General features: G+C 43.3%; 1 protein-coding gene across 3 annotated transcripts in view; it reads right to left on the bottom strand.

Annotated features, from left to right (window-relative positions):
- Sbf (SET domain binding factor) overlaps nt 1-17,720 on the bottom strand; it is a 154,792-nt gene that overhangs the window by 48,874 nt on the left and 88,198 nt on the right. For 2 of the 3 annotated variants that reach the window (XM_089565128.1, XM_089565132.1), the window contains exons 3-16: nt 17,178-17,280; nt 16,505-16,621; nt 15,418-15,550; nt 13,763-13,871; nt 12,718-12,831; nt 12,258-12,449; nt 11,925-12,053; nt 11,187-11,285; nt 9,754-9,908; nt 9,078-9,249; nt 8,188-8,337; nt 5,235-5,303; nt 3,575-3,799; nt 315-431 (exon numbers count right to left, since the gene is read on the bottom strand). In XM_089565128.1, the coding sequence (XP_089421254.1) occupies nt 315-431; nt 3,575-3,799; nt 5,235-5,303; nt 8,188-8,337; nt 9,078-9,249; nt 9,754-9,908; nt 11,187-11,285; nt 11,925-12,053; nt 12,258-12,449; nt 12,718-12,831; nt 13,763-13,871; nt 15,418-15,550; nt 16,505-16,621; nt 17,178-17,280 (1,884 nt within the window). The remainder of the gene's footprint in view (nt 1-314; nt 432-3,574; nt 3,800-5,234; nt 5,304-8,187; nt 8,338-9,077; nt 9,250-9,753; nt 9,909-11,186; nt 11,286-11,924; nt 12,054-12,257; nt 12,450-12,717; nt 12,832-13,762; nt 13,872-15,417; nt 15,551-16,504; nt 16,622-17,177; nt 17,281-17,720) is intronic. The other variant, XM_089565138.1, reaches the window with a different exon arrangement.

The following is a 17,720-nucleotide window of genomic DNA, read 5'->3' as shown; positions in this document are numbered from 1 at the left end:
TATGTCATTTGCACAATGTAGTAACAAAATGCCAAGCAAAGCCTCTGTTATATATACACCACAAGAGGTTAGAAGAAGTACACATGCCAATCCAGCACTTGCAAACACTACCACTGTATGCTGTTAGAATGCTCACGTAGGCCAAGTGCTAAGGGACTAAAAATCAAAGGTGGCATACTGTTAGCAGGTGACATGCATGGGTTGGAAGGAAATGCTGATTATGGTAGTACGCCACAATTCAGAGGAAGGAAGCGAGAAGACGGAAAAGATGGCGAACAGAGAGAAGAAGAGGGGGGAGCCGGACGTCAACGCACAGCAGAGGCAGCAGAGCCAGTGGCAGCAGCAGCAGCAGCTGCAGCGACGAAAGGGTAGAAACGGTAAAACCTGGGTGCCGGGGCCTCTTTGCATTTCTGGAGGTGCTTCAGGTACCTCTGCATGGGACATATCGAAACCCGACAGGGGCAGGCGGGGGGAAGAGGCTGAATGGGGGCAGCCCAGAGGAGTTACCCCCACAAGGGTACAAAACAAAAAAAAAAGCAAAGAAAAATAAAACATACTGAAAGAAAAAGTCCATCTCATTGCCAACAGTAGGCATAAGCATGAAATGCAATGCAGCAGGTAGCTGAGAGCAATCCAGTAAGGAAAAAGGAGACTTGGCACATTTACACCATACGTCATCGCCACGTAACTACCGGAGCTCCAAGCAATCAACATTTCCACAAGCTCAATTCTTGTCTGCAAAGAAGCAGCTCTTTCTTTCTTTTACTAACAATTTGTCTTGCACCCTAACAAACTTGTAGCAGCAATACCTGAGTCCTCTAGAAACGCAAATTCGTAACTTTCTTTTTCTTTGTTTTTTGGGTGCAGTAAGTGCACCAAACAAAAATACCAAGTAGGGAGCGTATTTCCAAATTTGCAGTTTCAAAGTTTTAAATACTATAGCTCTATGTCGGACAATAACAAGGCCTTGCGTTGAACACTTAAATTTAAGGTGCTGTAAAATACCGAATATGTGTCCCATAAAAAAAGTTTCTGGTTGCTACTTCCCATGCTCTTCATAAGATATACAAATGCACGTGCACATGCTATATATATATATATGTAATCTGATGTCAAAAAGGGCACTTTTCTCCCATATCACTTTCCAAGTTAATTCAAGCTAGTCTATAAGCATCTACACAGTCTAAATTGGTGTAAGGTGCAAAACCATAGCACTAAGCTCTCCATATTAGACCAGGAATATTGCAAACATACCAACACATGAGAACAATAGGGTGCCTTAAATTATTTTTGCTCTCCAAAGCCTGCACAATGCTACCTATAAGCATTTCATGCTTAAAAAAAGAGCAGGAAAAAGTTGGGGACACAAAGGGAAAGGAACACCGACACAATACGATGAGGCCGTGCTTATTCAAGGCTTCAATGGCACATGAACCCCACCTGATGATGCGGTCCCCCACGACACCAAACACGTACACCCATGCAGAGCAAGCAGCTTACGGAGCACGACCCCTAATAGCTCAAAGTTTACAGAAATAACATGGATATAACAATACAACACAATGGCTCTAAAGACGGCACGAGTGAGACACCAGTGCCGAATAGCCCTTTCAGCTCACAATGGCAAAAGGAAGAACCCTGCTAGAAACACCTCAATTCGCTATCAAGAACAAAAATAAGGTTACAGTATCACTTCATGACCTCAGACTTACAAAACTATGCTTGCTTGTTCAAAGTCCAGGGTACCGTATATACTCCTGTAAGGGCCACACTTTTATCTGCAGTTTTGAAAGGAAGTGGCCCATATACAGACCAGCATTTTCCCATGAAATTTTTATGACTGCAGCAGGGTACTGATTATGCGTCCCTTTGTTATGCTGCAACATGCATTTTTATGACGAATTAGCACACTGAAAGTATGAATGATAAGACGTCTGCCCGACAATCAGCGCGAATTAAGCGCATAAAGTAAAACAGGTTGCTAGATCAGTTTGCTGGCAAACGTCACAAATTCTAAGTTAACATCAAGATCCTCCAAAGATCTGGTGCTTGATGATGCCTTGAACAACAGTTCTGAGTGGCGTGCCAGGTGTGAGACCCGTGGCTGTCAGTGTGAGGAGGCATTTGCCTGGCCTGCTTTTCTAAGTGCTTCACTGTCAAAAGCCTAGCAGAAAACAGTCATATGTTCATATTAATGTAAGGCTACTGTGCGATAGTAAACTGGTAGCAAGGTCAGGCCTTTTTAGTAAACCATAATTAGACTGAAATTTAAGCACTTTTTCTGCTGCTTCGATGCGAAACACACAAGGCCTAGCAACAATGCTAACGTGGGTGCCGCTAATGTGGGTGCACCTCATTGTAACTTTTGCGCAGCATAACTTTTTGTCCTTTCTCGTGAGAATGTCAAGTGCACAAGATGATTTGCAGCACTGAGGCACCACGTGTTTGTGGTTCCAAGCAAAGTCCGGCGCATGGGACGATGAGCCCGTGGTCATACTGAGTGCCGCAGGCAGTTATCTTCATCTGTTAACTACCAGTAAAGCGTACCATGCGCGAAAAATGATGCACACATGATAAAATTTTTTCCCAAAGTATCAAATGCCAAGATGGGGGCGCAGCCTTATACAGGAGTAACCCTTACACGAGTAAATACGGTGCTAAAAGCTATTTCTTCCCACACAGCCATTTTTCGAACTAAGGGGAGCTTTAAGGGCAGTGCCTTTGGCCCAGGCAGAGCTTTTCATGAATTCTGTCACTGACCACTTACCGCTTTCCCTGTCATAAGGATTTACCAAGATGTGCCAGTGTTCCCAAAACTTTTCTTTTCTCCACACTTCTGCCCAATCAATAGGAGCAGGCAGGCACTTCTTTTGCACCACTGTCACCGTGGCTTAAAACACGCAACCAAAATGCCAAGGAACAAAACCTTTGCCATTGTCTAGTTTTAAGAACCACAACAAGAAGCCAAATGATAAAGCCACTTCATTGCCAGCTTCATTTGGGATGGCCGCCAGACTACGAGAAGCTGGGGTACGGTGGCACTTCCTTTTTTGATGTGGCAATTGAAGGTGTGTAAATTAATAAAATCGCAACACCCAAGCCTTGAAGCAAGCACCCACAATTATTCCATGTTTATAGACACAATGCTTCTCAAGGCACAATTCTTTTTATTTTTTCTGCAACCCACAGCTAAACTAACAGTCAGATTAAAATCTGCTGACCTCAGAATGCCCAGGTCTCAAAGATAAATGTATGTATGTAAACATTTAATCTTGTCAAGCCGAAAGATTTGTCAAACCTCTGCAATTAACGGAAAGCACCAAGAAAAATGGAATCTACCATAAGATCCGGAATCAGCAAGCCCCAGTTTTACAAATTTTTTAACTGAATGCATAAAAATAATTCCTGACACACACCTGAATGGCCTAGAAGGTTTCTCGATTTAGAAAAGCTCTTGCACTACTAAACTTCACCACGACCACACCAAGTTTGAACTGCCGAGCACTCGCGAATGCAAGGAATGACAATGAGGGGCTCCAACTGAGTAAGATGCACTGCTGACTCAAGTAAGTACCTCGCGGGGGCTGAGAGGGGGCGAGGTGTTCTTGTGCTGCCCTCCTCCGTTGGGCAGTGCTGTTGTGCTGCCGTGCTGCGGGGACGAGGTGTGGGGCAGGTAGAGGGAGCGGATGTCACGCTGCACGTCCTGGTAGAAGGCAGACTCCCAGAACTGCAGTTGCCCCCAGACAGCGTGCTCTTGGATGCACGTGTACGCAAACTGCATCACGCCCGTGCACAGCTTCTGCTCATGCCAGAGAGATGGGGCGGACGATGGAGAAGTGATCGGGAGAAAGAAAGAGACGGATTAGAATAAACTTCTTAACACTCCCTGCCATGCCAGAGAAATGATACTGGCAGCAGCCTGTACTAGCACGTACAACAGCAGACGACATGGTTCTCACTACAGCCCAGAACAGTGGAAAATACGAATTTCTGTGCTGCTAACTTATGCATCCAGGCACTGAGCAAGCTGGGCTTGCGTATGCTATAAACGGTGTGAAACTCTCAACTCCAGACTGCATACCGAAGCTGCAAGAAACTTTTTTTACAACTTCCATGCTACAAAACAATCTCACGAGGCCCGCTTGCCAGTGAGCTTAGTGGGCACTCTGTAAAGCAGCAGGGAGACGGTACCCAATATGAAGATGGACAGCAAGTGACGTTTATTTGAAATGCAACACGAATATACGAAAAGATGACATGATATAGAGGGCACAGTTTGCTGCTCTGCCGGACAGTGAAGCACATTCCCTAGAGACATCTACAATTTGTAGCCAGTGAGCTTCCAATAGTCTATGCGAACATATGACGAATACGTATGCCAGACATATATTAGATTTCATTTTAAATATCCCGATATTCACAATAAATTTAGTATTAAAAATGTATAATTATGAAAGTTATCACTGTCAATCCCAATCGTCAATGAAAAGCGGCTTGCCACATCCTTTGCATGAACTGCACATCAATCACATTCCTTGCAATCCCAGCTAGGGAAGAGCAGCGATTAATTCAATCCAAGTGCACAATAACACCTCTTTAGCTATGGAATAAAATGCGCGCTGGTAGCTGAGCAGCATCATTCCTTCATGGTAATGTCAAAGGAATGTCAACACCTGCTTCGTACCAATCCCCTCAAATAAACCCTTGTTGGTGCCAACGCAATACTTTGCAAATGGCGTCATATGTAACCAAGACCACCAAGAAAATTCCAATAGCAACCTGGCGTGATGACTTAGCTTAATAAAACAACAGTTCCTGATGCTTGCAAGCACTAACTCAAAGTCCTTTATCAATAAACAAGGTTTAATGAAGAAGGTGAGATCAAGGTGCATGTGGCACTGCAATTTAACCCAACCATCAACATTCGTCGCATGAAACTAAATGTGTACTGCAGACCCAGGGTAGCCCAAGTGTAGATGTCTTTTCAGTCTCCGTAATACTATGGTACATTGGAAGTTCTCCATAACAAGGTTTATTGAAACCCGGATGTCACTCCCAGTCTTAACTTCAACCAGAATGCAAAGGTTGGCCCTCAGTACACCCTCACTTGAGCAGACGTCACAAAATGAAGACTTCTTCCCGCTACATTCTGTGTCCCTTTATTCTGTTTGACTTCCATCTGTATTAAACTCTCGCGACTATGAAATTCAGCAGACCTCGTGTAAGTGACTCACCCTGCAAAAGGCATGAGAGAGTGGAAGAATCCCTGCAGCAACGCCATGTTCGTCCAGTGCCGAATCATCCTGAACAACGAAACAAACCCAAGAGGTCAGGCTGGGTTCTAACTGCGGTACCTCGCATCAGAGTATTTAGCAGCACCCAGATATCAAGAAAACACACAAGAAAGGGAGAACTATACTCCAAAGCATCATGCTTGGAGCCAGTTGCACACTGGCTCTGGTGGTTCCAATTTTATACACTAATGATGCATCAAAATAAGTCCAGAGGCTTACATTGCTCCCATGGCAACATGTATTGTGGGAAGTTTGTACTCCACATAGTGAGGGTATCCACATGTTCTTTACAAGAGTACAGACAACAATTTATTTTGTTGCATGTTTTCTTCTTTGGAATGGTACACAAGACATTGATTTATAGTATATGAAATACCACCCTGGTAAATAATTAAATATTGAATTTCTTCTCTCATGTTGTTTGGGTTTCAGCCTCAACACTCAAACGGTGGCTATGACATCAAGCTTGACTTTAGGTCATGCAAGGCATAAAAGAAATAATCGATAAAATTGCTGCTTCGTTGCTTAAATTCTTCAATTCATTTCTTATGCCGGCCTGTCCCAGAGCAGGAATGACAACATATGGACTAGAAGCTTTGATATTGCTTTTTTTTTTTTTACGCCTAAAGTGGCCTGAAATTCACTTCAGTGTCATAGCCACCATTCGGTTGCTGGAAGTGAAACATGGAAGAAGAAATTAAACTACAAATTACAGCCACCGACCAATTTTTTGGAGTTGACGGCACCCGAAAAACGGTCGGAACAGTCAAACTGTATAAAAAATTTGTGAAATTCAAAGAAAATCACTTTGCCGTGAAAAACCAGGTTCAAAAATCCTGAACTTCCCTGTTTCCAGCGTTCCATTGTATTCAAGCCAGAGATTGTATTCAAGCCAGAGCCAAGCTTTCATCAAGTTCTCAACACCTCATGTCATCAATACCAGACTGTGCAACGCGGCCACGGACCATGCCATGAACTCGCTGCAGGTACGTCCCGTGCCGCACGAAGTGAGACCACAGTTTTCTGGGGCAAAAACGGTCATGCACACTGGGAGAGGGAACCTATTGGAAACGAGATGAGGTAAGCACCTCCAGCTGCATCTCTGTCCTAACATCCTCCCTCTCTGCATCACACTATGTGTAATGGTGCCTGCTTCATGGCAGATGTTGAGCTGACCCTTTTAAATGTGAGCATCCCGATAGCAACGAAGACCGTGTCGTCCAACTCAAGCGGCAACAATGAGGAACAAATAGTTAAGCCTATCCAAGCCAATGCACGCAATTGCCTTCATTTCTTTTCCAAGATGGCACCGGTTCCAAGATTGTGCCAGAGTGAAGGACCGATTATCAGGGGACAACAATGCCCATTCGTGCCTATGCTGGATTGCAAGACAAACTTTGGGTCGTAAAAACGCACCCCACAGCATTTCTGGTGCGTATTTTAGTACAGAAAATCGAACTTTTGTGCTACGCAGTGTGTGAAATATCGGTCGTAAAAAAGTATACATTGTCAATGAGGTGCCTGATGATTCCTCAGTAAAGTTTGAATTATTGGAGTTCAAAATATCGGTCGGCTACTCGGCATAGGTGAATTCCACGTGGAGTTTATTATTAATTAAATTCTTTATTCGTGGAATGCCAGGGTACATATACAAGCCTGCCCAAGCCAACAGAGAGGGCTTCTGGGGCAGTACCCAACAGCATTGGGCACGTCAGAGCAATACACCACTGTCAGCTAACATCACAAAAAATAAGTGAAGTATAACTAAGGAATGAACAGGAAGGAAGAAGGCGGGGAAAAAAAGAAATCAAGCATACATAGTCAGGATAGCAGGCTTCACAATTTTCTGACTGCCTGAAGAGAAAGCACCAACTGGCAAGTCATTCAGAATACATGGCACAAAGAAAGCACGAACACGTTCACCATATCTAGCTCGTACTCTGGGCGAAATGAAACGAACATGAGAACAGAATGTTCAAGCAGGAACATATTGGAGGCAGAATTCATTATTCCACAGATACGCGAACGAAGGCATACAAGAGCTCAAAAACAGACTGGAATTGTTAGCCATTGGCCCACAGTACCATACGTCACAGCACGAATTATAGATTTTAGAAAGCAATCGACCTCATTGCATCAGAACACTGAACATTGAATGTTTAATATAATGTCTTGCACATTATTACACTGATATTAAACATAAACTGCCCGAAATATTGAATATTTGTTATAGACACACCATACATCCCGAAAACGCATCAAAGCAGGACCTAAGATTTTTTTTTTTTTTTCGTGATCAAATGTGTTTTCTTGAAGATCATTTTTACCTTCATCCTACTGTGCCTGAATTGATATTTTTTTTCTCCTTTCTTGGATCTTGTGCTCTTTTTGTATGTAATTTTTGTTATGGCTTGAAGTCTGCTACTTTCCACGCGTAATTATGCATTTGTAGTTTTGTGTATGTCTAGAGCCATGTGAATGCGACATATCCTAAATAGCACTAGAGTTATATCAGTATATACAAATGGTGTCTGTTTGTTTCTTGTTACTACGCTGTGTCTTTTTTTTTTTCATGATAACTTGCTTTATTACGTGTTATTCTTATTTGTCATGTTAGCTATGATTGTTCTTTGAAATGTATTCTGTTGTCTGCTGATTTCTGCCTTGATGGAAGCAATCATGTATTTGATATGGGGGGGCGGGAACCAGTCAAGCTGTCCAGCTTTTTTTTCCCTAACCTCCATCATGTTGATGGAAATAAAGGCTATTATTATTATTACTATATAGCACAGAACTAAAGTTTGGCATATGTTACACTTATGTGGTGCCTCCATTTTTTCCCATGCAGAAATTCAGAAGAGGTGGGGACAAGTAGAAAGGAGGAGGGCCTTGCCTGAAGAGCACAGTTGATGAGCCGCACAACCAGGTCAAACTGCTGGTGCTCGAGCACCGCCTTGTTGCCTGTCACGTGGTGCTGCAGCTCTCTCGTCAACGCTAGCCGAGCCGCCTTGTTCTTCAACGCACGCAGAACCGCTGGCATGGCCTGCATTGCATGGCAGAGGGCAAAGAGGATGAACCCTTTCTAAGAAGACAGCCTAAAGCATTCCACCAGCTAAACCAGACAACAAAAGGTGTTATTTAGTTGTATGCATCAGCTTTCTGGCCATGATGAGTACACAATGTCATGCCATGAGATATGTTACAGACCATTACAAACACTTCTGTAATCTTGAAGGATTCTATGTGGAATCAAATCTTCACAAAGGAAATTATAGACAGAGCACTACACCACAAAACATTGCTGAGCCTTCGTACCCTAAAATGTGCCTCAGCAGCAGTAGGCACACACTTCTTTTTATGCAATGAAGTCAATTCCATCTACAATATTCTCCATCCCCACAGAGGCCACAGATAATAACAGACAGAACCTATAAAACAAGATGCTTCCTTGAATGTGAACCCCACAGAAAAATTTGCAACAACATCAGTCCTGCATGTGAAGGCTGAAGCAGTTCGGAGAAAGGTCAGCAACATGAAGACCAACTCCTTCAGGCAGTAAGAACAGTGAAGCTGCTTTTCTTCATAGAAACAGTAAATTTCCTTCATACAGAGTTGAAGTGCATCACAGAGAACATAAATGCATAGCTTAGCATTATAATACTAGAGTGTTTCAACAGGGCTCAATGGTAGTAGGACCCTTTTCTTTTTACTGCACCTTATTTGTACGGTATGGGGATGAAAGTGAATGCACCACATGACTGAGAACCTCATGCCCCCCATTACCTTGCGTGCGTCGGAGATCTTGTTGTCGAAGATGTAGTTGATGCAGTTGCAGAGAACTTCGAGGCGGCGAGCAGAGTTGTTCACCAACGACCGGGGGTCCTGGGAGCACACCTGACTCATTGGAGGCCCCGCGGGGACAATTCGTGGAAGCTGGGGCCGCAGCGATGACAGCCTGCGTGAACACAGCAGAGGCTCTATAATTGCAGACCCTGTAGTGAGAAAACATTCTCTGCAGTAAGAAAACATTCATAGCATGCGACACACGGAGTGAATGTGTGTCCCTCAAGGCTTGAAAAGTCCCAATACTATGCACACAATAGTCAGTGCGCTGCTGTTCATCGCAACAGGGGCACCTTCCCTGCACCATCTTTTCACCTTTTCGACAACAGCCAGCATATGACTGATGTGATTAAGAATTCTATAAAAAATCCTGGCCTGCTTCTCTTGATCCTATACAACTATTAAAAAAGTTCTCTTGTTTATTTCTGTATGCCATCACTAAATATTAAATAACCAAATCATGGATCAACTGCATCCACAAATTATACAGCAGCAAAAGTTTTTTTGTATTGTTTTTTTACAAGTCGTCATGTTTTATGAAGTGAAATTTGTCATTTCTGTTACCTTCTCTGTATTCAAGACACGCCTTACCAATTCAAGTGAATAGTGCACCTACTTGGATCCCAGGTGGTTCCTGGAGAGTCCCGTGTCCATGATGGATTTCACGAGTGCTCCATCGAGTGTCGGGAACGGAGGCTGGTGGATGCGTGTGAAGGCGCCTTCAGTTGGCTTGGGAACCTTCTCCACATATGGCTGGGGATTTGGATTCTCCTGCAAGAGAAGGATCAATGATGACTCCACAAGAGTTAGCCAATTTCTACATTCTATGAAAAACAAACTACCAGCCAATGCATTTTTTCTCTTCAGCTGATACCTACTCTAGCCAAGTAATCAGGGCACTGGCATTTCATTAAAAGGACAGTGAAGACAGCCTTTCTTTCCCTCAAGATGCAGAGCTTTATCCAATGTGAAATTGCAAATTTACCAGCTTCCTTTCATTTCAAATCTTTCCTTTCCTATTTAGTCCCAAAGATGCTGCCTACCAATAGAATCTGTTATCCCTGCTTACACAGTAAATAGTACACTATGCAAATTTAACAGCTTCTTTCTTTCAAATTATACACACACCCAATCTAGGCCCAGAGTTCAGTATTGAGGTATGTTCACATTCCCAGACAATATGCCCCTCAAACAGCAGTTAAGCTGCTACCATATCCCCTACACATACCCAACCATGAGATATTGAAATTCTGCATGCCACAGCCAGCCACATGAGCTGGTTCAGTCTGTTTCCTTTCAATGGCAGTTTTAGCACTGACTGAGATACAGCAGAGATGTTCACTGAAAAGGGAAAAATTTTTGAAGTACCGCCAAGCAACAGACAGAATTACAGAAATGCCTGGAACCAAGCACACCCAGTCTGATTAGTACACACCATAGGAAACAGTGGTGATATAAGCATTGAACATATGCAGCCGCAAATCACAAAGCATAGCCAATGTGCAAAAGTGCTCAGCAAAGTTGCTCATCCTTAAAAATAAAGCTGTCCTGTACACCTCGAATTTGAGCCGTTATGATCCAATAGCATTGACTCCCAGGACAACAATAGGCATTACAAGGGTCAAGGCACTTCACCTTTGCCCATGATTAGCTGTTACATTCATAGCATCCAAATAAGTATAGCGAGAAGCACATCAACATGCTAACTTGCACGCCAGTTAACACAATGGAAATGAAACTAAGATTGAAACTGTAAAACTGTCATGATCCTGTCAGAGAGTAATCCATTTGTGGAGATCACATCCCTGTTTCTTTCACTCTTTATTTTACTCTGTATAAGAAAGTACAGGCACCTTTTATACATCAGAATTTGGAGCCACAAGTATTTTCGAGCACTTCAGCCCAGTTTATGCATTTATATGCACAGTCCTCCACTTAAGTGCAAACATGCAAAACGCAAAGAAATTGCAGGCTTCCCAAACTGGTGAAAGCAATAGAACAAGATGGGCAAGGCCTTGACATTGGGTGGAGTGAAAGAAAACGACTGACGTTGAGGTAGAGCTGTTGAGCAAGCTGCCGTATGTGCTGCAGGGTCAGGTCTGGATCTCGGGCTTCCGTCTTCAACAGGTCATTCATGCTGGCATACAACTGCAACAAGCGTAAACACAAATGAGCGTGTAAGCTTCTGCTTATCCTTAGGACATGACAGGCATCGCAGGAGTTCAAATCCAGCTCAGAGCAATATCTTTCTTCTCAATTTTTTTTTTTTTCTGACTTGTTCTCAGTTGTAGGCACATACTTCCATATTTCCCGGTAATTCAGACAAGTTTGCATGTGTCCACTGAGGTAGGCGAGCATAACAGTAGAAGCTCCAAGATACGATCATGGCTGATACAAATTTGTAAAATTCCCTGGTCACAGTACATCGAGTACAAAGGGCAGAGTTTCAGATGTTCGGACCACTCTTTCGCGCCACTATAGAACAGACATCCGCACTCTTGAGCATTAAGCACTGCGATCATCGCTGATGCCGCAGTCACCAAACGTACCACAAGCAAAGAGTGGTGACGCGGCTGTAAATAAATCCCATCAGTCGCAAACAGATCTCCGAGAACGCATTTCCCATGCTTCTGCATACGGATTTCGTTCATTTTCAATGATACGATATTCAGTTCATATAACTATTCTTTGTCACCGCGTGGGATTTGTATCATCGTGATTCGTCAGAACACGGTGATGTGTATGCCCCATTACGTTTAGTAGTCCACATCACTTTTTTTTGCTTACCTCATCAAATATGTCACAGACACGATACGGTGGGCCCCTCTCAGCCACGAAAGTGTTGAAGAACATGCAGTCCAACAGCTTGGTGACAAATTCGCTTTCAGTGAATCCACGCTGTCCCAGAAAGGCCGCCTACATCATCAAAGGACAAAAGAATGGCAAAAAATTTGTTGGTATTGATCAAGGATTACATCACATGAATCGGATTGGAATAGTTTTCACTTGCAAAATGGGATGCTTGAATTCGCGTTGAAATGGCGTATAAAATGCAGTACAACAGCAGTGAAGCACCACTGTACACATGAATGCAACACTTTTAGGGCCCTTCCCTGTTACCTTGTGGAACGTGATGAACGGTTTAGGGTGAATTCGCACAACAGTGAGGCAGGATCGGTAACCCTGGAACAGCTGGGCAAAGATGCGCAGGAAAATGGCACGGATCTCCTTGTCCAGCATGGCAGCCTGCGATGTTGCTGGCGGCGGCGGTGCAAACGCATCGTCTGCCGACATCAGTTCTGGCCGAAGCACCTGCGCAGGCAAGACAGAGACACTTTTAAACAATTCCAAGACTCTGCCACAGAAATGAGTACACACGGTGGTTGTACAAAAGCAGAACCAATTCTGACGCATCAACCATCAACAATGATTATCAGTTACTCAATGGTCAAGCTGCTTTCCTTGTTTTCCTAGCATGAGTACACTGAATGAAGAGAGTCATTCCTAAGAATACAATTAACCATGTATTTGTTGTTTACATGACAAAGTAAACAAGCGAGATGAACAGTGTGGCACCCACCATACAGAGCTGTGTGTACAACTGTGAGTGGAGGGGCTCAGGCAGCGTAGACACCGTGACACATTCAGGCACTAGCACCGAGCCTCCGTCTAGGTCCACGAGCAGGACGTCCAGCTGTAAAGGACCCAACAGCAGAGACAGGTATGCATTAAAGGAGCTCGACAGTCTATCTCAGCATCAAGCGTAGTACACAGAGTAAATCTGTTGAGCACATATATGACACGCCATGTAAATCAAACAGCAAATAACACTACGCAGTAATGCCAGGATGCAACAAATGCTTCCAGTTATTCTTATGCCAAATACTAATCAAGGGCACAACACATGCCTCTGCACTCTTTGGTTAGAGACCAATCCAGTGCCACTTCACTGACAATGCAAGAGAAGTTCGAAATTAATCGAAATAATAATTTTTTTTCTCACATTTTGTGCTATGAGACCAGAACAGACGAAAATTAAATGCTTTTTTTACGATGCATTGCAGAAATGACAATTCGTTTCAAGCCATCATACTGTCTGCCATTGGGAACAGTGGTAACCACCAATTTCCAATTCGTGCTGCCATAACAAGTCACTTGCTCTTTCATAACTTTGTGGCAGACGCAAGCACCAAACGGAACACCTTCTCTGCTCCACCACTCATGTTTAAGGCAGTGCAGTTTTTGAGTTTGCCACCAGTAGTTGCCTGACGAAAAGGCTGTAGTAATTCCAAATTGTTTACTGCTACTGAATGTAAACTGTTACTGACAATCTGATTTTGACTCCTTACTGTTATTACACTGTATTCAAGAGAACAATGTATTAATGCCTAATGCTGCTTGCAGGCTCATATTAATGGTTATGAAAATTCAGCCATGTAAATCACCAATATTATCAGCAACCCAAGTCAACATAGCAACAGAAGAACTCAGGGCTTCTGCAAGTAGACTCTTAGAGCTCTACTGGTACTGACAGCATTCCATGACTAGCACATTTGCATGCAAATAACTGGCCCCCATTACTACGCGCCACCACTGCATGTACAAGCAAAAGAAGCAGGTCTTACCAGCTCTGCCACTTCAGAGCGAAGGGAAGAGTGGACACCCATGATGAATGGTGTAGGTGTGCTGAGGAACTCAATCAGGCTTGCCGGAAGTAAGGGTATGTACACGTGGCTGCATGGGAAGTGTGCCAAGTCACGCCAGAAAAGAAGCGTGACATATTCTGATACAACGCGTTTCCTTTATGTTACATATACAGTAAGAAATGGACTCCCAACCCATCAATGGATCTTCCTTCAAGATTACTGTTTCTGCCTTTCTTCATGGCACTCAACATTCCTTCCTCTCAAGTCTGACCAGCCCATCCCTATCCACTCATTCAATATTTTTTTCACCCAAATACCTCTTATACTTGGGTCTGCAGCCATTCTCCCTGTTTTTATTGTTTCCTTACAATTACATCTCAGTTTTTTTCGATACCCACCTTAGAAATAGCTTCACTATCCGCCTTTTCGATTCAACGTAGCACAAACGCTTCTCTCTTGCGTTCTTCTTTATATATTTCCCTCTTTCTTTAGCACACATACCATTTCCCCTCCAATTTTTCTTCTATGCACCTAATTGCCACTTTTTTTTTTCTACTTGACATGTTACTTCTGCTGGCTGTGCTCTCATTTCTTAGCAGCAAACACGAGATGTCTAATAACTAATAACGGAGTAATTACTCATTGACATCCACCAGAGCGCAGCCATACAGCTACAGAGGAAAGCTATACAGCTTTCTCATAAACTTTGTAGTGAAAGAAAAATTCGTCCTGGTCCCGAGTTCGAACCCCGGACCAGGACGAATTTTTCTTTAACTACGAAGTTTCTGAGAAAGCTGTATAGCTTTCCTCTGTAGCTGTATGGCTGCGCTCGGGTGGATGTCAATGAGTAATTGCTCCCTTATTACAAATCTACTCCACCTTGGGGGATTCCCCTAAACATTTGACCTTCACTAATAACTGTTTGCAGAGAAAGACACATTGGGCCCTTTGTTTCCTCATTGATTGCAACGCTGTGCATCTATTCTAGAATGCCTCTGCTATTTCCACCAACTCTTTCTCCCTTTCTTTCCTCAACAACTCGGAGATTAAGTGTCACCATGACCTCAGGTCCCTTTCCCTAGAGGCGCAGGGCACCTATAAGCACTGCCAAGGATGACTAGTGATACCATGACGCTGAAAATGACAAGCCCACATGTCAAAATGCTGACAACTGGCTGCAACGCCACCCCAAGTTCTTGTCGTGGTAAATTAAATGTTTAGGCAGTACTAGTTGCCATGGGCATGTAATGACACAGCCTCTGCCATATAATATTTTAAGTGACGTTCACAAGCTGATTTCAGTGATTCATGCATGGCGATAACAAAACAAAAAAACAAAAACTTAAGTGTCCTCAGAAAGGATATTAAGCTATATTCTAGAACAATACAGAACTTACACCTGTAGTGATGATGTTATAAAAACCAGTTAGAACAGCAGAAACAGACTCAAATAATTATTGGCCAATGTAATGAGATTTAATAATATTCTAGAACATTAGAGAACTCACACCTGTAGGGATGATGTTATAAAAACCAGTAAGGACAGTAAAAACAGGCAACAAATTATTGGCCAATGTAATGAGAGCTTATAAGTTAGAGCTGCAGCTACTAAGAGCAGGGGGAGGAGGTCTCACCTGTATTTGAAAGGAAACATGAGGCTAGTAAGTGCCGAGCAGGCATCGTTGAGGCGGCAGTAGCTCCGAGAGTAGAAGAGGATCTTCAGCTCCGTCATGGCAGCACAGAAGAGCGTGACAACATTGTGAATACCTGGGCAGCAAGGTGCATGACTGCTTACGCCTATCAGTCAACAAAATCTCAACCGATGAATCCCAGCAAGCTACACCATTCCACAATGGTGTTACTGCAGGGCTTTTACAAGAATGCACCGCATAAAATGTAGAGCCTGTCATTCAAAATGTACTGAAAAGCATTAAAAATGTACACTATGCATTATAGATACCATATATGTAATGTTACCGTGCTGAACCCTAAGACTCCACATAGGCCTGTAAAATACCTTATTAGCAAAAACTAAATTTTCCAAGGGGATCAGCACTGCATGGTTGATAACACCATCTTATTTTATTAAAGAAACCTACCAGTGTGTAAAAACACTTCAGGCAATTCTTCCATAACAAACTGGTACTTCCACAACATTCACTGAAGGAACACTAAGAGGCCCAAATGACCGAGTGCAGTGTTCATATGACACAGAGGTTACTATTACTGAAAGCAGAGCTTTTATGGGCTAGAAAAGGCCACAAAATGAAACAAGGGTATTGCCGTCACTAGGCGTTCTCACAACTAAACTACAAAGGCATCAATGCTTTTATTTCGTTGCTGTTCACAAGCCAGAGTCTCAATATCATCATCAATGTCACAAGTTCGAATCAAATTACGGGAGGAAATGTTCCATTTTCGGCTCGAATGTTCTTTGCAGTAAATACATCTTTCACTGCCTAACAGATGTCGACAGCACCCCAAGAAGCCAAAAAAACAGATACTAAGAACACAAATTGGATGGAGTTGTTCCCAGAGCCTCTTAAAATCATAAAGATGTGCATGCGAAAACGTATGTCCAAACAGCCACTGGCAGGGCTATGAATTTATGATATGCAAAGCAGTAATTTCTTATCCTTCATAAGAGTTAACACTTGATTATGCAAAACGGTGTGCATACCATCAAGCAAGACGTACAAAGGAACGGGGCAAGAGTCATACCCAGCTGCTGGAAGAGCTCGTAGACAATGCACGAGGTTATGGGGAGCAGGGCACTGAGCGGGGGTTGCAATGCCTGCCGGTCACCTGCTCCAATGGAGAAACGCACCTGGGGGCCCCCTGGGAGAGAGAGAAGAACAAGCTCGTAAGAGTGTGGGACATTCACCAGTAGAATGCGTGCCGCTTGCCACAGCTACATGCGTCAAGACTGTATGTCATAGATGCTTCGAGCCAGATGGAGATATACTTGCATGCTAACGGCATCTGGCGAGCAGAACGGCAACTACATGTAGCATGCATGAAGACACTTTGAAGTGTACCTGACTGTATTCTGCCACTGGCCCAATTCGTGCAATTCATGCAGTTTGTTTACGTCCTATCATTGTTATTTGGTGTAGCCTGCTAGGAATATGGACAGGTAAATCTCTAGGCCTAAAAAAGCAAACCTATAGAGTGTCTCTCTTAGCTAGCATAAGATTCTATCAAAAAGGCTGTGATTAGCCCCGTTCAAAAGAATGGTTGTGCAAAAAGGAAAGCAAACAAAAGGGATACAAACAGGAATGAACGGACAGAGAGAGAGAGAAAGAGATAAAGTGACAAAGGAAAGAGAAGGCAGTCACAAAAAAAAAGGATAACAAGATAAAAAGAAAGGTGGAAACGAAGAAATGGTGGTCACCTGGTGCTGGCACCTGGACACAACCGAGGATGTTGCCCACGAGGGTTTCAATCTGGACCGGCAGATTGTCTATGTACACTGTGTAGATGATGCCTAGGCAGTTCTGGCCCCACCAACAGAGATGCAGAGTGGGATAACAAGGCAGAGCCAACAGGAATGGGAGGAGAAGAAAAAAAAAAGCAAGTGGCAATCAGGATTGAGTAGTTCAGCGTTTTCTTCCGCCTTTGACTTTGTGTCTCTTTCTCTCTCTCTTTTAGCACTACTTGCCAGAAAAAAATGAAAATGAAAGGCAAGGTTTAGCAACAGCTAACTAAGATACACGGTACAATGTGTCTTCGACAAAAAGCTGGAACTACTTGTTTCAAAGGTTCTTACATAAGATGTTGAAATAACTGCACTTTCACTACTCTAGGAAATCCCTTCCACCTCGGTGCACTTCTGGCACACACATGGACCACCAAGAAAACTGCACCATCATTCCATAACTGTACACTCGGCAGATCTATAAAGGTGAACAAAAGAGAAAGTCTGGAGATGTACCGT

This window comes from Amblyomma mixtum, chromosome 1, assembly GCF_055824585.1.
Source record: "Amblyomma mixtum isolate Tamu chromosome 1, ASM5582458v1, whole genome shotgun sequence".
In the NCBI taxonomy this organism is placed as follows: domain Eukaryota; kingdom Metazoa; phylum Arthropoda; class Arachnida; order Ixodida; family Ixodidae; genus Amblyomma; species Amblyomma mixtum.
Note: the sequence above shows the minus strand (reverse complement) of the source record. Positions and strands in the feature narration are given on the sequence as shown.